Source organism: Acytostelium subglobosum, assembly GCF_000787575.1.
Source record: "Acytostelium subglobosum LB1 DNA, scaffold: scaffold20, whole genome shotgun sequence".
NCBI lineage: Eukaryota > Evosea > Eumycetozoa > Acytosteliales > Acytosteliaceae > Acytostelium > Acytostelium subglobosum.
The window spans coordinates 315,614-342,652 of NW_012236513.1; the positions used below are offsets into that span (position 1 = coordinate 315,614).

Below are 27,039 nucleotides of genomic sequence, written 5' to 3' on the forward strand. Positions count from 1 at the left end.
AGTGAATAACGAGTTTGATAACCTCGACTGTTGGACGGCGGAGTGGCTGGCCACTACCAATCGGGTAGCATATATGAATGCTAAACCCTTGTCGCTTGCCCATTCCAATGGGTGTATCTTTGCGCTCTCGTCTCTTGATCTTTGCATCCATTCGGTTGGGTCTACCGAGTTCCCCTGGTACACTTATCCATAATTGGTATCATCATTGATGTGATTGATGTCATTGATGTGATGTGGATGGAGATATAAGAATCAAAAGATATAATTATAACCTTGATGATAAAGATCCGTGTTGTGATGAGTGAATGAAATGAGGGAAACAGGTGAAGCTCGCATTATTCAAGACACTTGTCTAATTTTTAATGTGACGTTTAGCTGAAACGAATCAAAATTACTATTTTTGGTTAAAGTATCTTCATTCACTTCGGCCGCCGCGTTCACACAACCTCACTCAAAGATATCCACTCACTTCGTCTTTGTCTCAAACAGACATAATGTTTAACATACACGACGAGGTATTGGACAATGAATGGGCAAGGCGAGGGATTGGACACAACACACAGGCTTGTGGATTGTTTGACGTTGATTGGATTACAATTATGGACTCGACACTACAGTAACTCATGCATGACATCTATCCCAGCCATGCATCCCAGGTCAACTAAGACCGAGTCTTGAGCTGTTAGATATGTCAAGCGAGCGAGCGAGTCGAGATGAATCGAATCGTATCGAAGTCGAAGGAAGGACGAAGCATACTCAATCAACTCAACTCAAGCCAACCCCTATCAATCAATCAATCAATCAATCAATCAATCAATCAATCCTACTACAGTCACACAATCAATCATACAATACGTAAGACCTACACGATTAGACAATAGTAATGAGGAGGAGGACACACCAAGTGCCACTCTTACTACTACTCCTAGTATGCTGGCTATCGCCTGGAGCGATGGCAGCGCCAACAATGACAAGGTTGTCACCGGATTGGGCGCCACCAATGGGTGGAACAACATTCAAGGTGATAGGCACAGGCTTTGAACCACACAACATCATCCTTGCCCAGATAGACACGGTGGCAACAACATGTACTTACAATAGTGCCACTGAGCTGACATGCAAAGCACCTGAGAGCGTACGAGGTGCAGCGACCAATCTCCCCTTCCAACTCGAGATTGACAACCAAGTCGTTTCTCAATCCAACATTAAGTTCCGATACGTCTGTAAGTCAATCAATCAATCAATCGCCCAATGGAATCATTCAACTCACTCACTCACTCACCCAATCAATCTATTAATGATACAGCCCCGATCGTCCATGAGTTTGATGAACAGTATGTCACTCCAGGCCAGAGGTTCACAGTGATTGGCGAATACTTCTTTGGGCTTCCACCAATTAATGGACTGATCATTGGAACGTTTGGGACCACGCCATTAATCGAGTTCAGATGTGTGTTTGAATCGGTCAATACGATTGTCTGTACCATGCCTGCTACCTTTGGCTTCAAGCTCAACAAGTTCTATTTGGCCGATCTGGTACCCAACATGCTCGTCTTCTATGTGGAGACTGCTCGCATTCAACCAACTGCCAAGATTGCCCTGTTCAGTATGTACCATCCACGGATGTGATGTCATCGATCACACAAGCACCAATCCACTAATCAATCAATCAATCAATTTGAATAGAACCATTTATTACTCAGATTCGCAAGAGTAATGCTGTTGGTCAAACGAGGGAGGTTAGATTCATTGGTCCAATGCTCCCAAAGAATGAGATAGCTGATCTCAGTCGGTTCCAGGTCTTTATGCAATCTGGAAACACAATTCCATGTACCCATATTATGATTGAGGATGATCAAAAAGCAAATAATATGCTTACCTGTACCTTTGAGTTCCCTCCCAACACCATCTTCCCCGTCATCCTAAAGCCCATAGTATTGCTCAACGGCCAGCCATTGCCGATTGGTCAACAAAATACGTATGTACTCCATCCATTGATTGATTGAATGAATGACTAACATTCCATTTCATTCCATTCCATTCCGCTCCACCTCCACTCAAGTGATGGATTCATACCTTTACCAAACAATGAACAATTGACTTTGAGATATGAAGCATTGGACATCAAGATTGAACCATCGTCACAGTGGCAGGGACAGGATATAGCAATCTCTGTTGCAGACATTAATTCGATTGGCCATTTCAAGGTTGGTGCCAGTCCTTGGTTTAGTCTCAAACCAAATATGATAAAAAATGGAAAGATCTACATCACAATGCCTACCACTACCTTCCCCTACATCGACTTCCAACTCAGATACAAGGCACCTCCTCAAGCTGAGACCAACATTGTCCGTGTACCCGTCCGTATGTAATCAATCATCAATCAATCACTCATGGATTGCAATCACTAACTTCAATCAATCAATCAATCATATAGTCAACACTCAGTTGACATTGTCACATACCCAGGGCTTGGCAAGTGGTGGATACACTGTCACTGCGACCTTTGGCAGCATGCCCGGTCCACAGGATTTAGCCATCAAGTATTATATTGATGACAAAGACACAGACTCTGTTAATCTATTTATGACTCGCAACTCAGCTACATCAAACGTGTACACAATACCTGCTGCCAATGACTTTGATTTCAAAGGTCGCGCATCAGCCCAGTACAAAGTCTTCATACGCTACAACAGCCAGTTGTTTGAATCCAGTGCCACATTCGCCTACACTTGGCCTTGGATTGGACAAGCATTGCCAGCCAATCCCCTGACCTTGGCCAACTTTGAGCTTGTTGGCACAGGGTTCACATCGACATCACTCGTTGTGATCACGTACAATTGGAGAGGTGCGATTCAGACCATCAGGCCTCCATTCATCCTCAACAGCGACACATCCATCATGGTGACCACGCCCGAGTTCAACACTGATGAGCTAGACAGTGTCCGAATCGAGGTTGTTTTGGACAATGGCATCAAGTCCAACCAGTGGTTGGTGCCCTACGTCTCGCCACAAGTGATGGCCATCTCACCAGAGTATGGACGAGCCCAATCATCCATGCCTGTCACCATCTATGGCTTTGGCTTTGGCACCACAACAGCAGGTCTCACAGTCGAGTTGACTACGGCCACAACAATCCCACCAACCATCATCCCTTGCGCTGTACTCAATGTCGCGGCTAATACAAACAACAACATTCGTGGCAATCAGATGATCACTTGCATCAAGCCAGCGACAAATGTCCAGGCTCAATTCAATGTGTTGGTCACACGCAACACATTCCCAAGTCGCGAGACGGTGACGTTCAAGACTCACGGCCTCACATGCCTGGGCTACAAGGGCAAGCCCGTCGACTGGTTCCTCGTCAAGAAGCTTGGCTCCAGGTCTGGCGATCCCAAAAAGAAAGATGATATGTACAATGGTCACTTCTATGTGGACAGCACAATGGCGTTGGGCGACCAGATCATTCTCCCAGAGCGATACGACGCCCGCGATGGTGGCATCGCCCAGACCTTCATGCAACACCACAACTACCCCTACATCTTCTTCAGCGATCAACAGAGGAAGAGGGATACCCCCTCAGCAACAGGCACGCATAAAATCGATACACCTGATAACGGACATGTCAAGGGCGGTCTGATGTGGGATGTCTCCGGTGGAGTAGTTACCGACTCCATCCACATGATGCACTCACAGTCTTCCTTCCCCATGCTCATTTCAGACGATGGCACAGCCATCCCGCCGCGGTCCACATACGCCACGCCCGACAACACCCCGAACACTCTTGAATGGTTTGGTGAATCCATGGTCGTTGGCAACTACTTCTTCTGCTACCGTCCCAACGATATTAATGACGCCGCGCAGTACTTCCTCAACACCGACGCCATCTCCGCGAGATATCCTGGCTCCCACCCGTTCCAAACCACCTGGTTACCTTCTGCGCCCCCCTCTGCCCTGAGTCACTTGCTCACATCAGTGACAAGCCATACCGTCACACGCTATGGAGTCACAAAGATGAACGAGATCAGCGCGGGGTGCCTGGCCAACTCGTGGCGGACCGACCTGAACAACTACTGCTACTTCTCACGAACGGTCTTCAACAACAACCTTGGCACAACAACGACATATTTCTCCAAGACAAGAATCAACTACGTTATCAACACAGCTATTACCACGCCTGCCACACTCTTGCCACAGTCTCTCTACTCTCGTTTCGTCATCATGACCAACAAGAATACGGTCTCCACTGGCACGCATGCACCAAAAAGCGATGACACCCGATTTGGCGGTATCGACATCTGGGAGGTGATGGCCAACAGCTTGGGCCGAACAATGTTTGTGCAGACCTGGATCAAGCTGCAGGGCTCAAGACGTATGCTTGGCGCCAATGGCATCATCAACGTCGAGATCATTGGGATTCCAGATCGCGCAAGGATATCTGGCGACACGAATATCAAGCTGAGCACTGGACAACAGGATCACACAAAGATGGCATGGAGCGCATTCCCCGCGGACAATGGGCCAAAGGTTGGTCAAGACAACATGTTCTGTTTTGGCGACTCCAACAGACACAACAAACAAGGTAGACGTGGTGCTGGCGCCTTCTGTTTCCAGAACGAAATGCTCGTCAAGATGTTCCACAGCTTCGTCCTCACCTACACCTCCTTTGTAAGTTACTTCCACTCAATCAATCAATCAAACAATCAAGTATACTGACTCACTCAATCAACCATGCAGGTGGATTATAATGAGATACCTGATCAGTTACCAATGGTCTCCACCAATATGAACAATGCTATTCAATTTATGGATGGCGGTGCACCTGTCCAGATGAGGTTGCCCGGTGGAGCATTGACGCCTATCTATATCACAAACAGGAATCCGACCAAGACCAATACCGTGGACCACTACAGACCCGGTGAAGTGATCAACTACGTGTCGGGCGGCCCACACACCAGGACTGTGCCCACACCAGTTCTATGCCCAAACAATGTGGCACCGCCACTACTCAACAACGACCCTGAATGCTCCCTTCTCATCACTCATGGTGGCCACGCCATTGGCGTTGACAACCTGCCCATCAAGATCAGAGCCCCATACATTGCCATGCTGCCGCCCAACAAGATCCCCATGTCAACCAACATCAACAGCATCCCTGGCAGCGAGGTCGTCTTTTCCCATTTGGAGAGTGCCAACCCCTTCATCCAGGGAAAGTTCGGTATCCAACTTGGCCTGGAACTGGCCAACTATGTCGTCTACTATTGCGATGACCCAGCACCAATCACCGCGATCCAGTGCCAGCGAGCCGGATTCAATCTGTTGACGACGGACAAAACCATCGCACTTCGCTTCTTCCGCACAATGCCAGCAACAAACGAGATCGTGTTGCCCGAGTTGACGGTCTACCCGCTCGACTATCAGATGCCACCCCCGCCTGTGACCTACCCGGCAGCCGTGGGCACATTCAAGTCTCTTCAGCCGTTCTACAAGCTGGGCCATGGCTTTGCCTACATCGCCTACGAGGGCACTGAGGACAAGGCAGCGATCTGCGCCAACCCGCCATGCACGTTGGACAACTCATATGTGTCCGAGACAAGATTGATCTACCTCTGCTACAAGGTGGCATCAATGTCCAGCGCGCCAGGCATCAAGGTATTCGATGGCTTGACAATCGACAAATGTCCGGGCAACAACAACAATGACAAGTCGTTGCCGACTGAGGCCGCGATCATCAAGTTCATCGGCAGGATCAGGAGATATGTCATCGCCGATAACAGGATGAAGAAGCTCTTCCCTGCGTCAGTGCTGCCGCCAGTGATCAGTGTTCGAGAAGACCCCATGGCCAACAACAGATATAGCTCGCCCAACATTGTCCTCCAGAAACTCAACGTGTTGTGTCAAGATGAGTTGGCCTACCTCATGGCGCTGCACTTGGTAGACCTCCACACCGCGTACAAGATGGTACATCCGTTCGTACATTTGGACTCGACCACACCCGATTGGACTAATGGTGTTGCACTGGCCATCTCCAAGATACTCCTGGAGTTCGTTAATCCCCCAGTGCACCCATCACACAAAGGAAAAGTTGACACATGCTTCCAACCAACCATCACCATTCAATCATACAATGACAATGACGTTGCGTAAGTATTCCATCCAAGTCCATGTCCCTCAGACTCTAACTCAAACTCATCAATCATTCAATCAATCAATCATACAGTACTCTTCCAACATATGTTCGTGTTGCTATGGCGGTATACAAGTTGGCACAGTCCGGACTAGTCAAGTCTCCAATGGACTTCTTAAATCATTTCTTCCCAATTCTTCATAGTCGCAACTCACTCCAGATCAAGACACCCCACGATCTCTTTGGAGATATACCATTGACACTAGAACTCAACAAAATAATCTACACTCTCAACAACAACAACAACAATCTCCTCATGTCCAAGTCCAATCTCCGTAGTCTGGCATCATCGGCACTCAAGTCCATCGGCACATCACTACCAATAGAGCCAATAACCGACACATTCAATCAAGATGGCCAACCAACAATCGATGAACTGGCCGATGAAGACACACTCTCAGACCATTACATGTCAATTACCGCGTTGAATGATCAAGAGTATGCCGAATTGGCCATCAGTTTGGACAAGTGGGTAACGATCAAACAGAAGAATATGGCCATGGAAGTGTTGTTGTCCACCGAGGAGTTGACCGCCACATACCAATATGCACTCACATACCTCGATCATGTCGCTTCCATCGAGCTCAGCTCAGCCTATCCATTGTGTGAGCAGATTGCTGATGACGGAACCAGCACGTACCAGGTGTGCTACCCTCAGACCATCAGCTCACTCACGTCAATCATTGAGTTCATCATTCGCTCGCCATCAACTGTGACTCAGACACATGGTGATATGGTCTACTACTTCTCGCCAAAGGCCGACCAGACACTGCCAGCACTGTTGCCAACTCAATATGATGGCTTGGTGATCGCCACACTCAACTCAAAGATCTGTGATGTGTTGCCAATCAGTAATGTCAACTTCCAAGGACTGGCCACAGCAACATCAGAATCATTGTGTGAACAAGCTGGCCCTATCATCAGCTCAGTTTCAAAACAAACAGGATCAAGTGTTGGTGGCCAGAAGATCACAATTTATGGCACATCATTCAATGCGGATCATGTTGTAGCAATTGGAGAGACATTGTGCAGTCAAACAACATACTTGGTCTTGTCCTCTGGTGATCGCGCACTTGAATGTACCGTTCCACCTGGTGTGGGCTCACACCATCAGGTGTATATCGTCACTGCAGATGGATCATACGTCCAAGACAGTGTGTTCCTCTTCTCATACGACTCGCCGTCAATCTCCTCGGTGTCCTATGCTTCTGGACTCACACACATCGTTGGCAAGAACTTTGGAAATCCAACCATCATCTCTGCCGACACTGACTACGCCATCGACGTGTCATTGGACGGTGTTGACTGTCCCATCACTCAGTTTGATGACTCCAACATTGCTTGCAACTCTCAATATATGTATGGCGATCGTTTGGTCCAGGTCACAGTTGGCAACTCAGTGTTCAGCACCACGACCAAGCTTCAGGCCACCCTTCTCAATCAAACACAAGTGACATTCACCAACAACGCACCAGTGATCACATCACTCCGTCCAAGTCAAAGCCAGGCTGGAGACGTGATACAAGTGATTGGAAGTGGTTTGATTGGATCTGATCTATCACAAGCATACTCATTGATAGAGTCTAGCAAGGTAGCCACACTTGGTGACTCATTCTCAACCGAGGCCACTGTCCAAGTGCCCCTCTACTCACAGTACGCCAGCAGTCCACTGTTGATGCAGGTTGAGAACACCGTGAGCAACATAATCACATTCAATCTTCGTGCTCCATCAATCACATCATTCACACCCAATCAGTTGCCAACCACTGGTGGTGTGTTATTGATCACTGGATCAGGATTTGGAATGGTTCCAGAGGCATTGGACTTTGTTCATCTTGGTCCATACTCATTGATCTGCACGCCATTCTTGAAATTCATTGAATGTACCGTGCCACCTGGTGTAGGAGCATCCCTCACACTGACTGTCTCTGTGTCTGGACAGACTGCCACGACCACCTCAACATTCTCATTCAACGCGCCAACCATCACCAATGTCCAAGTCAACGTTGCCGACTCCATTCTGATGATTGATGGCAGCAACTTTATCCAACCTCCAACGACAGTATCATCTCAGGACACGTTTGTGACGCTCACATCATCAGTGTTGGGAGAGACACTCACATGCACATCACCCAACTTTGTCAGCCAGTCACAGATCACTTGCACTGTCAACAACTTTATCGACCTGTCCACTGTCCAAGTGAGCATTGGTGGACAATTGTCCAATGTGTGGACGCTCACCACATCACTCCAAGGCACCATAATCATTGTGGACAACACAAATACTCAGGTTGGAACAGTCAGTGACGTCAACTTGGTGTTGACTAAGTCCGGCTCCAGCACGCCACTCACTACGACATCCTCGTCATCTGGCTCATACTCATTCCCCAACATTCTCCCAGGCACATACACCATGACCATAACAAGCAACAATCCGTCAATCATGCTACCATTGACTACTATAAACGTTGTAGTACAGGTGCCTTCAACAACCAAGAATATCTACGGATTGAACAAGGTATCTGACTGCAATGGTGTGTTGAACTCTGGCTCAAACACTCTCAATGTTCAACTTGGAACACTCTATCTCGATGACTTTGGATGGTGCTCATCCACAGGTAGTTGCGCGATGAAGGTCAGCAGTGAGACATTGCCACAAGGATGCGTGGCAACATACCTTCCCAACAATGTCGTGACGATCACAGCACGATTAGTGGCCAATGTCAAGGTGTACCTCGACTCACAGATCACTGGTGTTGCCTCTGCCACACCATACACCAACGTTCAAGTTGTTGCCAACCAGGTGACATACGCTGTAGACGCGACCACTGGCATTGCCGCAGTCACACTACCATTGGGCAACTCAATGATCCACATCAAGACATTGGACAACAACTTCATATCGTTGATCAATGATGTTACAGTATCGATGAGTTTGGCCACACCAGTGATCGATCTGAGCTTTGGAGTCTATGAGTACAAGTGGTACGCAACACATCCACCAGTCGTATTCACTCGTCCACAGAGCACCAGTACACTATCACTACCAATTGGCTCATGGTTGGAGAGCTTCCTCAACAACCTCGGATGGTCTGCCAAGACAATCATCAGTGACGTCCCGCCTCCAATGTATGACATTGAGGTCTACAGAGGATCACAACCATTCATCAACATAGTTGACTTGTGTAAGTTTGAGTATTTTGTTTGTGATTGATTGATAAATCATTGGACATGGAACTAATCCACCCCCACCAATCATCACACTCAACAGACATGTTTAGCAATCTTCCAAGCAAGATGGTATGTCGTGGACAGACCATTAGCGTGCCCAATCGCTACCCTGTTAATCCACCCACTATCCACCTGTCAGGTATGTGTCTGATCAGTCACTGGAACTATTCCAATCACTCAATCAATCAATCAAATACTAACCACTCGACTCACTCACAGTCCCAGACAAATCAGTGATAGTAGGCTGCTCAGTGGATGCTGGTGGGCTGACTCTTAGTTGCAGATTCCCTGGTCCATTGGACACCACATCACAGGAACATGAGATAATGTTGATATGGAGAGGTCGTATACCAGTCTTGTCCAGAAACTACTATTACTCATATACCAGGTCATCTATCCAAGGTCAAGTGTACGTCGACGCCAATACGAATGGAGTGTATGACTCGGGTGAGACACTGCTCCAAGGTGTGCCTGTGACTCTTAACCCACTGAACTTGAAGACCACCACCTCCAACACCGGTGTCTATGAGTTCAACTATGATGCTGGCACAACACCAGTCACATCCTTCAGCATCAGTGTTGACATGAGCGCATTCACTCAATACTATGATCCACTGTCCTCTCATGGATTGTCAAGTACTGCATGTGGCACAACTCTCAACATTCCAGTGTTGAACACTGGTCCCTCAGCATGCCAGGTCACACTCAAGTCTGGCACCAACACGCTCTCGATCCGCACGCCACTGATCGACCTCACGCCATATGGCTGGTGCGCCACAGGTGGTACATGCTCCAACCCAATCACATCGATTGACAACCCATCAACATGTGCGCCATCACTCGCCACCAACAACATGTTCTCGCTCATACCCGGCACACCCTACTCATTCAAGTTCATAACTGATCAGTTCTTGACTGGAAACGCCGCCAACACGCTGCCAGCATTGGATGTCACGTCCAACATCAAGATCACAATATCCACCACCACGCCCTCGCCCGCCAACGTCAAGTACTCATTCATCTACTCGCCCATCGGCAACACACTCAATTTCAACCTGCCAGTTGGATCCACCGTGGTCTCGATCGTCTCGCTTGTCCCATCACTCGTCCCCCTGCTCAATGATGCCCGCATCTCAGTTGATACTGCCGCACAGCCAGTTGTAGAGCTACCACTCCGCTTCTACACATGGGACTACGATGCCAACCACGGCCCTGCCAAGCTATATGAAAACAAGCTATACGAAGGCCAATACCTCGCCTTGCCATTGGGCCCTATCGACAGCAGGGCGATCACCAATCTACTTGGCACAATTGATGGAGCGATCAGACTACCGCCTGGTGTGAGGATCAGCATGTCTTCATCCTGCAACTCTGGTGGATACTATGGATTCCCCGTCATGTATGACATTGGAGGCGACGTCAACCTTTTCCGTGAAAAGTTCTGCGCCAAACCCTTTGACGTATTCTACTACTATACGATGGACCTCACTGATGCCAGTAAGTTCTCTCTCCCACCCATTGGGACTATTCCACACAATCACATACTAACTTAATCAATCAATCAATCAATCAATCTATCAAAGATATGTTTGACAATGTACAACCATCATGTCTTGGATCCACTTTTATCCTCCCCAACCGTTACATCAACTATGTCCCTGAGCTAAAACTTGATGGTAAGTCTACTACCTCTCACTCCCGCGACAATAGAATGAACTAACAAATGAAATGATCCCAATCATACAGGTTACTCTGGACCCACTGTACCATGTATTCCTGACGCTACTGGCAAGACCTTAACATGCACATTTGCACCAAACATTGGCAGCCACAGTGCGAACATTCATTTGAATGGCGATTCACTCTACAAATTCTACCACTTCTCTTATCCTGGTAAGTGAGGACATCCGCAGTAGTCATCCCTTCCTGGAATAGTTCCACTCACTCACTCACCACCTCCACCCATCCCATCCATCAATAGACGTCACAATGAAGGGATCAGCCTTCCTTGATCTGAACCAGAACAACAAACAGGATGCAGGCGAGCCATTTTACACTGAGAAGATTGGAGTTAATATCTTGACTACTAGCGTGAACAGGACTTGGGTGTTCCCCGCAGGATTCGTCCAACTCAGTCTCGGAACAGTGTATACACTCAGCATTCTCAACTCATCATTCCCAGTGACACTGTCTGGCTATGCTGGAACATACATCGCATCACAACCAGTCCGTCAAGTATACATCACTCGTGCGATGGGATGTTCGGCCACGATCCCAGTGGCACTGGTAAAGGTGTCAAGCAATGGATGTTTGAGCAAGTTGAGTTCAGGCACATCCAATGTACTCCAAGTTCAATATGGCGCCACCAACTTGTCACAATATGGATGGTGTCCATCACAACAAAAGTGTGACTATCCCATCACCGACTCAATCGTTCCAACACATTGCACTCAATCATTCACATCATCCAGTGTGATCAACATTGGATACAACTGTCGCTTCAGGAACTTTGACTATTCATCACTCTCTGGGTATGTATCAGTGATCACTCAGTTCAATGAGTCAGTCAGTGCACTCAATCAATCATACTAATATCCAATGAATCAATCAACCAATCAATGCTCAGTGTCACATACTCTATCAATGAATATTCGAATGTGATATATTACTATTCATTGTGCGGTCCAACACCAACCCAGTGTGCAGGATTGTCCACTACCAAGGACATCAGTTTGTGCCAGCTCCACCTAGCTGATTACTATCCAGTTGGTCAACAAAGTGCCAACACTTGGGATATCAATCGTATGTTATCTCAATCAATCTATCAATTAACTTAAAGCACTGTGAATGAGTACTGACAACCCAATAGCATCTCCAGGATCAGGATACAAGTTGACAACCAGTGCCAAGAGTAATATCAATATTACAAGACAGGGTTTGGTTAGTGTAGCATGTGGACCAACTACTAAAGTGACAAAGGCAGCTGAGCCAGTTGGACTTTCATATGTCATCAACATGGAGTCACCATTGGCTTGCGCACCAAGTGTATCATGCGAGTACAATGGACTTAGATTCTACGATCTGTCAAAGTATGTGTATCACATTGTTTGATTGACCCTGGCCATCAACTGCCACACTCATATACTAATTCAATCAATCATAAAGTACCACCCTCACTATCAATGACGTCAAGGAAAAGACAGTATGTATTCGAACCAGAGTTAACTCAGTGCTCCATCCAACTCAAATAACTCACACGCTCCCTCACTCAATCAATCAAGTATAACTACACTTTCTCAATCTGTTATAACCCTTCTTTTAGATGTGGAACAATATTGGGAAGCCAAGTGGCCTCATGTCAGCTGGTCAGTCAATCATCCAGCGGAACCGTTTATGTTGGCAATGGAGATTGGTCCAATGCTGTTTGGAGCAGTCCAGGTATGCTCCCCTTCCCCCCAACATTATCTGGAATCATTCCACTCACTCACTCCATCATTCAATCAATCAATAACACAGAGAAAGACAACTATGTTGGTGCCAAGCTTACGTATGACTCTCCAAACGATATGTGTGGAACACTCAAGAGGAATACTAAGATTCATTTGATGTGTGGTCCAGACACAACATATAGTGTAGTGCTTGGATATGAGAATCCAGCTGCACGTTGCAACTATGACATGTACGTGTCCACCAAGTTGGCATGTCCAGTTGTTGTACCAAACTGTCAATTCAATGGAATGGACTTCTCATCGATTGCCAAGACTGAGTTCACCACAACCATACCTGTCAAGTCATATCATCAAGTTTGTGGCACGCCTCCAACATGCATCAAGAACCTCCTTGGACCATTCTCATCATGTACCAACTCTGGCACACAATGGACTGCCACTGGAACACTATCCACAGGACAATGGTCATTGAGTAGTAAGTTATCAAACATTAAAATGAGTGTTGGAAATGGCCCTGATCATGCTAACATCCACTCACTCAAATCAAACAGATGTTGTGAATGGCGTCATGGTCAACTACAAGACTACTGCTGCTTCATGTCCAAACCAAGTGAGAGACACATCGATCCATTTGGTGTGCGACACAACAACAAGCACCAAATCAATCTCTCAACCCTCAACGTGCCACATTGATATCGTAATGGGATCACCCTTGGCATGTCCCAAGCCAGCTCCAAACTGTCAATTCAGCACCTATGACTTCTCAATGCTCGCCTCGTATGTTGATCAACTCATTGTAATGAATGGAATCCAATAACTAACTCAATCACATTCATTTAGTACAACCTTCACTCAATCAGGAAAGGACTTGGCAGGAACAACAGTTCCATTCAACTTTAGAGTGTGTGGACAAGCATATGGATGTGTGAACACAACTGGTGCATCAGTTTGTGTTGGAAAAGGTACAGCTTGGATTGATGGAGGACAAGAGATATCAGGCACCTGGTCAAAGAATGGTGAGTATATTTATGACAGAAGTTTGAAGTTGGGTTAATGAATGAATCACTAACTTGGCCTTGGCAATATAGCTGGAACCAACACCATCGATCTCAAATACACTGGTGAGTACAATACTGATTGTCCAAACTACTATCCAACAACTACCATCCATTTCAAATGTGGAACTGGTGCAACAGTGGCAACCAATGCCATCGAGACATCCAAGTGCCAGTATGACATTCAAATGTCAACTCCAATAGTATGCTAGAATGCCCAATCAATCAATCAATCAATCAAACAATAAAGACAAGTTTAGACATAGGATAGTTGTTTGTGGAGTTCGACGGGTTCTATACATTCAAGTAAGAACTCATACGTGGGTATTTAACTATTAGTTACAAGGGTTGGAAAGGCGATTGATGGTGATGACAACTGAGGTGATGGTGGTCGCACGGTGTTCTTAGAGACCGACAGTTTTGGAAATAAGGCCATCTGCAAAGGCGATAGTTGTGCCGAGGGCGCCGTTGACTGTCTTGATTGCGCCATCGACGAGTGGCTGCAAGTCGGAGCCAAGCTGGGCAACGATACCCGAGGATCTATTGGCCGATTGACCAAATGAGCTCATGCTTCCACTGGACACTGATCCATTGGAGAATGATGAGGCGTTGAAGGAGAGGGAGGACATGGACTCTGTTGTAATGTTTCGGACATTTTATGTTAGTTTGATTGATTGATTGTTTGATCGATTGATGTATTAATGATGTCCAACTTACTAAGGAGAGTCATTTTTGATTGATTGAGGTATTAGGTTAAAGTAATTGTTAATTGAATTGATAACTTGATGATTTGAAGTAAACCGGATTGTTGAGGTATTTATAGGTGTCTGTTAACTTGCCAATCAATGCTACAAGACATAACATGATGATCCACTACCCATCCATCATCACCCGAGATAGTGTGTGAGCTAGTTGACCCGACTTGACTTGACTTAGTCACTTAGTAGGTCAGTTACCCTGTCAGCCAGTCAGCCGGCCAGTGAGTCTGAATGACATCATCATCAGATCGTTAGTTCATGGAAGGCATCCAAGAATTGATTATTAATAATAATGCTCGCTCAGGTGAGCGAGTTGATTATCCAGTGTATGATCGATTCATGATTATCCAATCCGACATCAATTGGGTAGCTGCAGTGACACTCATGAATCGATCCAGTTTGAAACATCTAATGAAGTCTGGATGTTGATGTTGATGATGATGATGATTGTCGACTACATGTCGAGTCTGAATTTGATTCATATGCACGTAACATCTATAATCTTCCGAAAGTGATAGATAGATAATACACGTGTTGTTGTTGTCTTATGACAAGAGTGAGTGAATTCAATTGTTGTTGTTTAGTATTACATGTCAATCAATTATTGAGTGTGTATGTATGTTTGATTGTTGTGATCACGACGGGTAATGTGTGAGTGGGTGAATGATTGCTTGATGTGTGTGTGTGTGTGTTGGTATTCTACCCAACACCAACAATTATAACTATGTAATCAATAATAGTAAATAAGTAAGTAATAAGAAGAGTGTAACTTGACTAATCTGATTATGTCTCCTTTTGGGTCAGATTCCAATGACGATTGATTGGCGCGCCTTTTCAAAACAGCAAACATCGTCACCACATTCATCCAAAACAAAAGACTGACCAAAAGAGTGGGGTGGGGCGAGACAAAGGCCCAAATTGAATTGGGAACTGCGTTGCATCCCAGACGTCGAAAGATCTATGAGGTGTGTCGACCTTACAATAAATAAAAATAATGATGATAATTAGGTCCATTGAGTGAGAGTGACCACCGAAACAGATACATCTCCATTCGCAATGGCGAAGTCTCATTGGACCACCACATCCTCCTCGATTACTTTGTTAACTTGATTGCCCCTTTAACCATTCATTCTGATTACTCCTCCTCCTCCTCATTTCTTTGTTAGTTATATTATATTATACACATATATATTATATATATTAATATAAAATGGAAGATTACTTCAATCCAGCATCTTATGCTCACCTGTTCAAACACTCATTGTCAGAGTCTGACTGGAGTGAACTGTTCAACTTGGACTTTAAGTTTGTGATGGGAAAGACACCTCTGTCCCAGTTCCAGATTCTTCCAATCGTCATTGGTATCTACCTTTTCACCATCTTCTCCATCAAGGTAAGCCTAGCCATATCACCTCTGTTGATCGTTTGAAAACTGATGATGCTGACACTACTCCCAATCAATCAATCAATCAAACATTATAGTTCTTGATGAGAAATAGAGAGGCCTTCGAGTTGAAGTCTGCCTCTGTCATCCATAACTTCATTCTTTGTGTCTGGTCTTTGGCCATGTGTGCTGGTGTAGTCTACGAATGTTACAAGAGGATAATGGTATGTATCAATTCCCATACTCGTCAATCAGACGTCTGACACACACACACCACACCACACTCATCACTTATTCCCGATTTGGCGATCAATCAATCAATCAACTAATCACCATACAATAATAATATCATAGGGAGAGGGACCATTGTTTACATTGTGCGAGACAGCAGCTGGATACAATCAGGGACCATCATATTATTGGTCGTACATTTTCTACTTGTCAAAGTTCTACGAGCTGTTTGACACTGTGATCATTGTGCTCAAGAAGAAGCCTTTGATCTTCTTGCACGTCTACCATCACTGCATCGTCGTATGGCTGTGCTGGTACTTCCTGTACACTGGCTGGTCGTTGCAGCTGTGGGTCGTGTTCCTCAACACATTCGTCCACGTCTTTATGTACTACTTCTACTTGAACTGCGCTCTCGGCATCCAGGTGTGGTGGAAGAAGTACATCACCATGATCCAGATCATCCAGTTCTGCTGCTTCGCTCTGGTCGGAATCCTGCATCTTGGTCTCATCAACACTGTTGGCTGCCAGACCCACTACTCTGCCTTTGCCTCGGCCTACCTCATCAACTTCTCCTTCCTCTTCCTGTTCACACAGTTCTTCAAGCGCTCATACGACACCAAGGGCAAGGTTGCTGGATCATCCGCCAACAACTCCAGAACAAAGCCAATCAAGTCCGAATAAATCATCCTCCTTCCTCCAATCAATCAATCAATCAAATACTTCAATCACATTCGTAAAGTCAACAACAAAGGGGAAGCTAGTTCGCATTTTATGTACATTTCGCGCTGCTGTTGTTCGTTTCCTACTTCTTCTTTTTGTTGTTGTTGCTTATCTATCGCCGCTGTTTCCTGCAACGTTTAAACCTTGGAGTCACCTTCCTTGGCAACGGCCAGATTCATAATCTCGATGAATCCCTTGCCCTTGGTCTCAGTCTTGACAAAGTCGTCCAGCTTTCTGAATGCACCCGGGTCGACAAGACACACGAGTGACAGACCGTTGTCATTGTCCTCCTCTTCGATCTTGGCCAGCATTGGTGCCAGCTTATCGCGGATCGCCTTTGTGTCCTTGATGGCAATGTTGATGTTGAGACGCATCTGTGCACGCTGGATGGGGATGATCGCCGAGATCTGTTTGATCACCTCCAGTGACTGCTGTTTGGACGATTTGGTCGGGTGCAGACTGTAGTGCACGTCCTTCATCGCCTTCTCAATGATGCCCACGGGGATTGGGCGCTGTGTCTCTGGGTTGACACACTTCTCCGCCACGATCGTAGCGATATCACGGAATTTCTGTTCGGATTCGTTCTCGCGCTCCTTTGACGACACTTGTAGCTCTCCCTTTTCCAAGATCTGCAATAGAATCTCTGACTCATTGTCGGTACCAAATGCCTTTACCAACTCCTCCTTCTTTGCTACGATTCCCTTTGATACATTTGTAAATATTCTATGTATCTGTATCACTTCATTCAAGTCTTTCTCACTATAATTATTTGTTTGATTGATTTGATTGATTTGTTGATTGATTGTTAGTATAGGAATGAATGAATGAGGGTATGTATGTATGTATGTATGTATGTACATACACTTTAGTTCTCCATGATTGCACTTTGTTGGGATAGCAAGCTATTTCGAATCGTGAGCCACCCTTCTTGAACCTGACTGTAGTGACATTAGTCAGTGTTTTATTATTAACTGGTGTGAATATACTCATTGTTTAATTTTTATAATGTATTGTATATATATATAGTAAACTTATACTTATATATATGTGTGTGAATGTATTATTTGTTTGATTGATTATGTCTAATGTGTGAATGATTGCACTTCGTTCGTCTTCTAATCACTTATCACTTCAACACACTTTCGCGAAAAATTGGAGATTAATTTAATTATTTGTTTGGTATCTTTTTATTACATAGAGATATATATATATTTATATATCATCAAGGTCATATGATGTTCTAGTATCCACAGGTATTCATAGCCATTTATTTATTTTTTTGATAACTTACTCTAATACTACCAATCTCGAATGTCCAATGAATATAAGATCAATGTCAGGTTTGTGTATGTTGATATAGATCCAAGGATGAACGGATGATTATAATAATCAAAACAACATAGTTTACTAAGGTCTAATCCATTCTTATATTCAGAGGAAATTTAAACAGGCCTGGTTATCCTAACCATCATCAGCTAGATTTTTGGACTATGCTCTTTAGATACAAATTAGTTGTGGATATTGATGTATGTCTATTTTAGTTCATTGTTAACCTGGCCTCATTATGGTTACCAGGACAAACATGGTCTTAGTATAACTCCTTCGCTTCATCCAATCAATGATATTGCTGTCCTTTGGTCGACCATCATTCATCATATAAGCAACCAACCATACAAACAAACAAACTAACAAACAAACATAACAAACAATCAAGTATAACAACAACAACATGATTGTGACTCTGTTGTTCATGTTGACTGTAATCACACTCAAGTCCAACGCTCAATGCTTTGAATGTTTGGGTGCCAATGATTTATGTACACCCAGCAGTGCAGCCTGCACAGCGGGAACTACATGCACCTGCGAGCGATGGCTCATACAGATGTATACTTCCTCCAGGTCTCGGCGAATCCTGCAACAGCACTCTATATTGCGCCGACAACTATTACTGCCACCCACCTTCCTTTACCTGTGTCAACGCGTACTACCTCGGTTATGGAGAGGCTTGCACCCTCGATATACAATGCTCCGGTGCTCTGACCTGCACCAACAACAAATGTACCAACACTGTATACCCTCGATGCGAGAGTTTGCTCGATTGCAAGTATAATGAAGTCTGCTCAGCCAATGGATGTGCACCGCCTGTCCACATCGGTGGAGCATGCCAAACCACATATGATTGTAGTCCAATCAGTACCTGTCTGTTTGGAGTATGCGCACCCGCCTACACAGTCGGCCTTGGCGGTGCCTGTACCGAGGACAATAATCAATGCGATATATCCAAAGGATTGTCCGTATGTATTTGATTGACTGAATGATGTTGAACTGGAACTGGAGGGACTAACACAACAACACTTGAATGGCAACCCAATGAATGGCTGAATTATACTTGAAGTGTATTAATTCAACATGCCAGGTACCTCCAGAGATACTATGCAACAATGATTTAGATTGTCAAGATGCAATAGGTGACCTGTTGTATGTGTGCATGTGTGGAGGCAATGGATCAACTACCAACTCAACAGGTGTTTGTTTTAATCTCAGTAATAAGGATTTCAAGAGAGACTTCTTCAATATGTACACTTGTCAACAGATGAAAAGATGTCCATTCGTTGAATACGCCACTCCAAATAGCTGTTCTTATCTCTGTAGGGATTATCCACCAATACTCTGTAACAACGGTGGTTCAACATCATCATCATCATCATCATCCAACTTTGCCAATACCAATGTTGTCCTGATAGGCTCCATTCTCATTGCACTCCAAATAATAATGATATTAGTGTAGACAATAAATACTTACACTACGATCCATTCAGTGAACGAATAGACTGTTACCGGTAACATCAGTCTATTCTTTGGTCATGACATCAGGGATGTTCTTAATTCATGTTTGTCAACTTCGAAGTACCATTGAGACAACATTAGGATAAGCCAAGGAGTTATTCTAAAGAATGATCTAGTCCTGGTTTGCCAAACCATTCAATTGCCATTTCATTCGCGAGTTGAAGTATGTCTATTTTCAAATACTATCTATCTGTTTATTAATCGGGACCTATGATGGTTGCCAGGACAAACATGTCTCCTCCCAGGTCTAGATCATTCTTTAGAATAACTCCTTGGCTTATCCAAACAATGATAAATAAGACTTTGGACAACAAGTCTACAATCATTCTTTACTCGTTTAAACTACAATCCAACAAACAAACATACAACAAAACAGAACAAAACAAAGCATGAAGTATAACAACGTATCATACATGATTATGGTCACGATGTTTATGATGGCTACAATCACACTCAAGTCCAACGCTCAATGCTTTGAATGTTTGGATGCCAATGATTTATGTACACCCAACACTGCAGCCTGCACAGATCAAACTACATGTGCCCTTGCAAACGATGGCTCATACAGGTGTATACCACTTCCAGGCCTCGGGGAATCCTGCAACAACACTCGATATTGCGCCGACAACTATTACTGCCACCCACCTTCCTTTACATGTGTCTTGCACCGACAACGCACAGTACTCCCGTGGTCTTAAATGCACCAACAACCAAGATATCAATCCAAACTATCCTCGTTGTGAGAGATTGGTAGATTGCAGGTACAATGAAGTATGTTCAGCTAATGGATGTGCATCACCAGTGCCCAACGGTGGAGCATGCAAAGCCACTTCTGATTGCAGTCCCATCAGTACCTGTCTGTTTGGAAAATGCGCACCCGTCTACTCAGTCGGCCTTGCTGGCTCCTGTTCTGAGTTCAATAATCAATGTGATATATCTAAAGGATTGTCTGTATGTATATGATTGAATTGACTGAATGATGTTGAACTGGTAACACAACAACACTTGTTTGGCAACATAATGAACGACTGTACAATACTTGGTAGTGTATTAATTCAACATGCCAGATACCTCCAGAGATACTATGCAACAATAATTCGGACTGTAATAATGTAGGCGACCTGTCGTATCTGTGCATGTGTGGAGGCAATGGATCAACTACCAACTCAACAGGAGTTTGTTTTAATGGGAACAATAAGGCTTACAAGAGAGCCAAGTTCAATACTTACACTTGTCAACAGACGAAAAGATGTCCATCAGTTGGAACGATAACTCCAAGCAGCTGTATATATCCCTGTATCGATTTTCCACCTTTTGTCTGTAACAATGGTTCATCATCATCGTCATCATCATCTTCCAACCTTGCAAATGCCAATGTTGCCCCAATCGGCTCCATTCTAGTTGCACTTCTAATAATAATGATATTAGTCTAGACAATAAATAGCTTAACTTTTCGATCCATTCAGTGGACGTGGACTGTTCCTGGTGCTGGTACTGGTGCTGGTGCTGATTCTGATGATGGAGGTACCCTGGATGACTTGAATAATGCACTCAAACCATTACAAACTCAACTCGCATCACTAGCTACCTGTACTGATTTTAAGAATCCACTTAGAATTATCACCAATCAAATGGGATACCGGTGGAATCAAATATTCGCAAAGTTGATAATGGCATTACTGTTCCCATTTGCGGTCACCCAATACTGTATTATCAGTGATCCCTATTTATTATGAGCCAAACATAGCCTTGTGCAACTTGGGCTCATGGTGTGGCGGATGCAGGCCCACCCTTGACGTTGGCACTGACAACCAACGACGTCATTGTGGTGGAGGTCGTGCTGTGGCTGGCAGTGTCGTGTACTTTGATTGATTGATAATCGTCTATTGCTGCCTCGTCTGGCGGTGTTGATCTGTGATTGCTGAATGTTGGCGGGGGTATCAGTCCATCACTCTTGTTAAGGCCGCCACCACTTCCTCGATGTCCAGAGAACTGAGCAAAGATGCGACTCCTTGAAGGTGGTCGCGGTGGTGTCCAACTGCCTGGCAGTGTGTGTCGTCCTGGTGGCTTCTCGTCGGTGATGGAGATGGGATTGCTCTTATTATTGTTGTCCACGGCAATATCGATTGTGAGCAACTTCTTCTTTAAATCGCTAACCTCCATCATCTTGCAATCTCTATATGATATACTTGTTGTTGGACTACTACTACCACTATAACTACTGCTGAGGTTGTGGACTCCTTCCAGCGTGGAATGAGTGCGCGGATGTAGTATATTCTGTTGTTGTTGATGTTGATGTTGTAAATGTTGATATGATTGAGATAGTTGAAGTACTTTGGAATGACTGCTGGATGGTCCAATGAATGATGATGATGATGATACAGTTGATGATTTGAGTCTGTTCTCTATCGGTAGTGAACTGGTGATCGCTGGTAAATGTGTAAATGGTGATGGTTGCGTATGTGTAGTCGTTTGTGTCGATGTAATATGATGATTGTTTTGATTGTGATGACCATGTCCAGCACCAGCAGGCAGTGCCAATGTCAGATCCTTCTTTGCCTTGGTCTGTTGGTACTTCACCGCCATAATGTTCCAAATCTGAAATGAATGATCGGGCAGTGTAGTACAGTCGTTCTGAAATATACACTCGATGTAGAAGTCATCGTCGAACCTAAGGTTATTGGGGGGGCATGTCAGTGTCAGAGTCCAGTTGTGTGTCTTGCCCATCATCAATCAATCAATCAATCAATCATACTTGTCAGACTTCTTGAAATGGTCCAAGTCCTTCTTGAAGAAGACTACTTTGTTCTGTTCCAAGTTGATGAATGATATGTTGAAGATGAAGTGAAATATCTGTTTCCTTGATGAGCCTGAGCCCTGGTACACTCTGACCACGAGGTCCTTAATGAATCGCTTGCCAATCACAATGTTAACCTTATACTTGTTCTGTGCGGCGTTGACAGCAGCGACCCTAAAGTTGATTGATTGATTGATTGAGTGAGCGAGTGAGTGGGATGATTCCAGGGAGATGGCAATCAGCTGATGATTGTTGTTTGAAGACACCTTACTGTAATGATGATGGTGAACTTGCGAATAGGAGGTTGGACTCCTTCTCGTGCTCGTATATCTCGAGGGAGATGGAGTTGGCCTTCTCTCGCGTCATTGTGCCAAGGTCGATGGAGACGAGGTTCATGGAGAACACCTCGATCATAAAGTTGCCAGTGACGATCTGTTTGAAGTAGTTGATGTAGCGCTGCTGCGAGGGCTGCGTGACGCCCTTGTGCTTGGTGCTGCGTCGCTCGGCAAAGTGCTTGAGACACTGCTCCATCGTGTCAAAGTGGCTGCAGTAGTAGAGATAGCAGCAGATGATTGTGCCCGTGCGGCCCTTGCCACCCTTGCAGTGCACGACGGCCACGTTCTCTGGGTCGGCTCTCAGCCAATTATCGAGTGAGTTGACGATTTCAAACAACAAGTTTAGTGATGGAGCGTGATGATCTGCAAAGGGGAAGTCCAATATCTGATTATTGAACTTGGCATAATCATAGCCACGCTCGCAAAGGTTCCAAATCATAAACTTTCCATTATGCTTATTCGTCAGCAATCTACAAACATCATTGATCGAATTCCTCCATGTACTCTCCAATCCAGAGCTTGGGAAACTCATTGCTTTATGTTTGAGTGAGTGATCGAGTGAGTGATCGTGATTGAGTAAGTGAGTGATCATGCATGATTGATAGATTCGTCGCTCACTGGATCATCCAATAGCATACCTATTATATTATTTGTTATATATGAGAGATCTAGATCGATACCATCATCTCTGTGTCTTCGTCGATCAGCCGATACAATCGACCTGACCTTCTTCTTCAACACCTGACTCATTCCTGTTTAGTTTGTTTGATTGATTGATTGTTTGTTTTGTTTTGTTTGATAGAATAAGTATTATATGTAGTATATGTATTATTACAACATGTAAGATATATATGTGTGTGTATAAGATTGCAAAGAAAGTTATTAGTATGTTTGAAAACGTGTGTCTTGTGCTCCGAAGATGGGCTCGGATCATGAAAGTGCGAGCCAGCCAACAACAAATCAATCAAAGATCGCGACAAGTGGGTGGGGGGGTTTCTTGGACTTCCCCACTTTCCTTTCAAAGACACACACAACCCTAACCTTGAACAACACTTTACAACATTCATTTGAAATCACCAACTCTCTTTGAGAGAGAGATAGATATATGTACATGACGACGAATACGACGACGAATAATACATCAACGACGTTTAATGACTATTTGTTGAATAGAGAATTGGCCCCAGTAGGAGGCTCTGGAGGTCTACGTCCACTGCGTATTACAACTGCACGATTGAATAGTCAGAGATATGACGCTGTGCGCACACGTATCCGTTCAATAGACCTCTCCATCCGATACGATATACTCACCACATACCATGCACCTGTCTATCATCTCGACATTGACAAGTCTGAAGCAAGATAGTGAGTAGTGCTCATCATCATTCATTCATTCAATCATTCGTTCAATGACTCATTCAATCAATCAATCAACCAAACTTAGTTTGATATCATCTTCAGCAGATGGTAGCATTGCAATATATGATATATATGAATCATTTATGAATACAAGTACAAGGAGGAAGGTGATACCAGCGGTATCGACGATGAAGAGACCATGCCAATCATTGACACGTGCAGTGACTGATGTGCTTTGGTATCCATTCGACACGGGAATGTTCTTTAGTGGTGCCACAGAAGGCTTTGTCGACGTATGGGACACAAACAAAGAGTGCATATCTCGATCATTCAATCTCGAGCACTCGGTCAATGCCATCTCAATCAGTCCACTCCCATCCAGTCAGCTGCTGATCGCTGTGGGCACGTCTGATCAGAAGGCGCGTCTTTGTGATGTACGATCAGGCACCTCCACACATTGTCTTACAGGTCACCGCGAGGCTGTCCTGGCGATCAAATTCTCGCCCTTCTCCGTTCATCACCTGGTGACGGGCTCCAAAGACAAGTCAATCCGTCTGTGGGACATCAGGCGATCAGACACATTCTTGATGGCGCTCGATCACCTCAACGAGACGACCGCACACGTACATACACCGCAGTCAAAGGCTGCTGCTGGCGGTGGTGGCCAGGCCTCATCATCCTACGACATGGATGCAGGCGACCGACTCAAATCACACAAGTCAATCTATTTCAACAAGCAGGGCCGAGTCTACTCGACCAGCGCAATCAAGCCTGGCGACTTTGTACAGAACTCGCCAAACATGGCGGCCAAGGACGCACCAGCCGCCCACAATGGATTCGTTACGTCGCTGGTGTGGACGCCCGACGGCAGCGCACTGCTGAGTACAGGCAGCGATCGAAAGGTACGTCGGTGGGACATGCAGACAGGCGTCAACACGTTTGTCGACTTCCCCCACGTGTACAACAACAACATGATGGGCAATCAGATGTGTCTGTCCTACGACGGCATGTATCTGATGCATCCCAATGGCAAGACGATCAATATGTACGACGCCGAGACTGGCGACCTGATCAAATATCTCAAGGGACACTTTGAACGTGTCAACTGTTGCATCTTCCATCCACATCAAGAACTAATGTTCAGTGGGTCCAATGACAAGCAGATCCTCATGTGGGATACAACTCTACAACAATCAAAGCCAGACGACAACAATGAAGTTGTCCCAACTATGGTAGAGGCATCTGGTGGACACATCAACATGTCCATCAACAATAATGTCAACTCGAACATGGACAACAACAACAACAACAACAACAATAACAATAACAATATGGATGAGAAGAAGAAGGATGTCAGCCTACCAGATGTCGACAACTGGTCAGATGATGAAGAAGAACAATAAACATCCAAAAGTTGCCTTTGGTCTTTCGGGGCTTCCCGTCAAACCTTGGACCAATCACACACATTTTGTCGTGTGATGATCATTTGCATTTCAATCATTCATCACTTTACTTTAATTGGTACAGATAAAGATACAAATACGTAGACTGACTGATTGTTTGATTGAGTGAGACTCGTATACAGCAAGCAGGATGGGTAACGAGAATGGAAGGATGCTGACTCCCGAGGAGATGAAGAATAGGGAGGTCGGACTCATGGACAGCGAGATGAAGAGGAAGCTTAACACAAAGGCATCAAAGTACACTCGTATGTTGTTAATTGTTATCAACATGCGCACCTTAGTCGCTGACTCACATCCATTCATTCGATCATTCATTCAATCAACATAGTGAAGCTTGTTATAAAGGGAGATAGGAATACAGGCAAGACTGCATTGTTCAATCGACTTCAAGGGAAGCCCTTCACAGAGGAGTATGTGCCAACTCCAGAGATACAGATAGCGCACATCAATTGGAACTATAAGAGTAGGGCAAGATCACGGCAGGGCAGGCAGGACATGGCAAAACATATCGGGCTTAAGACTAACCAACGCACACTTGATCAACAGACACTGACGACATTGTAGATGTAGAAGTATGGGATGTTGTTGATGTTGCAACTACAAAGAAGAAGAAGTCAGCTTCGACATTGGTCACATCACATTCGAAGCAACAGCAGCAACAACAGGATGAGGAAGAGGACGAACCATTCACAGTGCCGTCAAAGGATGAGATGCTCAAGAAGAAGACGAGTGGCGGCAGCTTCAAGATACATAGCTTGGACGCACAGACGATTGATGTGATGAAGAATGTGTCGGCTGTCATCTTCATGGTCAACCCGCACAAGAAATGGACGTTCCAGTACGTCGAGCGCGAGCTGGCCAAGATCCCCGCCGACGTCTACGTGATGCTGATCACCAACTACCGAGATCAGGGCGACAGCTCCAAACAGCTGACGCCAGGCGAGATCCAGGCGCTGTGTGAGCAGCGTGCACACATGCAGCACATCGATGCGTCAATGTACAACGCATATGGTCTGCGTGGTGTCGTCAGTTACTTCAACATCCCGTTCCTGCAACTGCAGCGCAAGATGCTACATCAACAACTCGAGCGCAACAAGATTGAGTTCAGCTCGGCCGTCGAGGAGATCAACATGCTGGTCAAAGATCAGAACTACAACGAGTTTGTCAAGCGATTGGAACAGACGCGCAAGGAGCGCGAGCAGCAGCAACCTCTGCAACAGCCG

At 45.1% G+C, this 27,039-nt stretch overlaps 8 protein-coding genes across 8 annotated transcripts; 5 read left to right on the forward strand and 3 right to left on the reverse strand.

The window, feature by feature from the left end:
* Window positions 1-952: 952 nt before the first annotated feature.
* On the forward strand, window positions 953-14,134 carry SAMD00019534_089450 (hypothetical protein; the record flags this gene model as incomplete). The annotated part of the gene is made up of 20 exons (XM_012895834.1): window positions 953-1,223; window positions 1,307-1,606; window positions 1,687-1,978; window positions 2,063-2,364; window positions 2,438-4,668; window positions 4,738-6,143; window positions 6,221-9,372; window positions 9,459-9,557; window positions 9,638-10,915; window positions 11,002-11,094; window positions 11,165-11,311; window positions 11,400-11,949; window positions 12,045-12,220; window positions 12,297-12,507; window positions 12,584-12,620; window positions 12,700-12,856; window positions 12,935-13,342; window positions 13,419-13,644; window positions 13,708-13,883; window positions 13,956-14,134. 20 exons carry the CDS (start codon window positions 953-955, stop codon window positions 14,132-14,134), a joined length of 11,691 nt encoding a protein of 3,896 aa, XP_012751288.1.
* A 192-nt stretch (window positions 14,135-14,326) lies between these two features.
* On the reverse strand, window positions 14,327-14,652 carry SAMD00019534_089460 (hypothetical protein; the record flags this gene model as incomplete). Its single annotated transcript, XM_012895835.1, has 2 exons — window positions 14,327-14,556; window positions 14,640-14,652. 2 exons carry the CDS (start codon window positions 14,650-14,652, stop codon window positions 14,327-14,329), a joined length of 243 nt encoding a protein of 80 aa, XP_012751289.1.
* A 1,238-nt stretch (window positions 14,653-15,890) lies between these two features.
* Window positions 15,891-16,976, forward strand: SAMD00019534_089470 (hypothetical protein; the record flags this gene model as incomplete). Its single annotated transcript, XM_012895836.1, has 3 exons — window positions 15,891-16,073; window positions 16,163-16,288; window positions 16,419-16,976. The coding sequence occupies 3 exons, from the start codon at window positions 15,891-15,893 to the stop codon at window positions 16,974-16,976; spliced, it is 867 nt and encodes a 288-aa protein (XP_012751290.1).
* Window positions 16,977-17,152: 176 nt separating this feature from the next.
* SAMD00019534_089480 (hypothetical protein) lies at window positions 17,153-18,005 on the reverse strand (the record flags this gene model as incomplete). Its single annotated transcript, XM_012895837.1, has 2 exons — window positions 17,153-17,774; window positions 17,878-18,005. The coding sequence occupies 2 exons, from the start codon at window positions 18,003-18,005 to the stop codon at window positions 17,153-17,155; spliced, it is 750 nt and encodes a 249-aa protein (XP_012751291.1).
* Window positions 18,006-18,823: 818 nt separating this feature from the next.
* On the forward strand, window positions 18,824-19,321 carry SAMD00019534_089490 (hypothetical protein; the record flags this gene model as incomplete). The annotated part of the gene is made up of 1 exon (XM_012895838.1): window positions 18,824-19,321. The coding sequence occupies one exon, from the start codon at window positions 18,824-18,826 to the stop codon at window positions 19,319-19,321; it is 498 nt and encodes a 165-aa protein (XP_012751292.1).
* Window positions 19,322-21,626: 2,305 nt separating this feature from the next.
* SAMD00019534_089500 (hypothetical protein) lies at window positions 21,627-23,744 on the reverse strand (the record flags this gene model as incomplete). Its single annotated transcript, XM_012895839.1, has 5 exons — window positions 21,627-22,139; window positions 22,197-22,533; window positions 22,618-22,833; window positions 22,931-23,528; window positions 23,633-23,744. The coding sequence occupies 5 exons, from the start codon at window positions 23,742-23,744 to the stop codon at window positions 21,627-21,629; spliced, it is 1,776 nt and encodes a 591-aa protein (XP_012751293.1).
* Window positions 23,745-24,105: 361 nt separating this feature from the next.
* On the forward strand, window positions 24,106-25,756 carry SAMD00019534_089510 (hypothetical protein; the record flags this gene model as incomplete). Its single annotated transcript, XM_012895840.1, has 2 exons — window positions 24,106-24,359; window positions 24,439-25,756. 2 exons carry the CDS (start codon window positions 24,106-24,108, stop codon window positions 25,754-25,756), a joined length of 1,572 nt encoding a protein of 523 aa, XP_012751294.1.
* A 190-nt stretch (window positions 25,757-25,946) lies between these two features.
* SAMD00019534_089520 (hypothetical protein) lies at window positions 25,947-26,975 on the forward strand (the record flags this gene model as incomplete). The annotated part of the gene is made up of 3 exons (XM_012895841.1): window positions 25,947-26,061; window positions 26,145-26,279; window positions 26,363-26,975. Coding segments are annotated over 3 exons (863 nt in total), but the record flags the coding sequence as incomplete, so codon positions are not given.
* Between the last annotated feature and the right edge of the window lie 64 nt (window positions 26,976-27,039).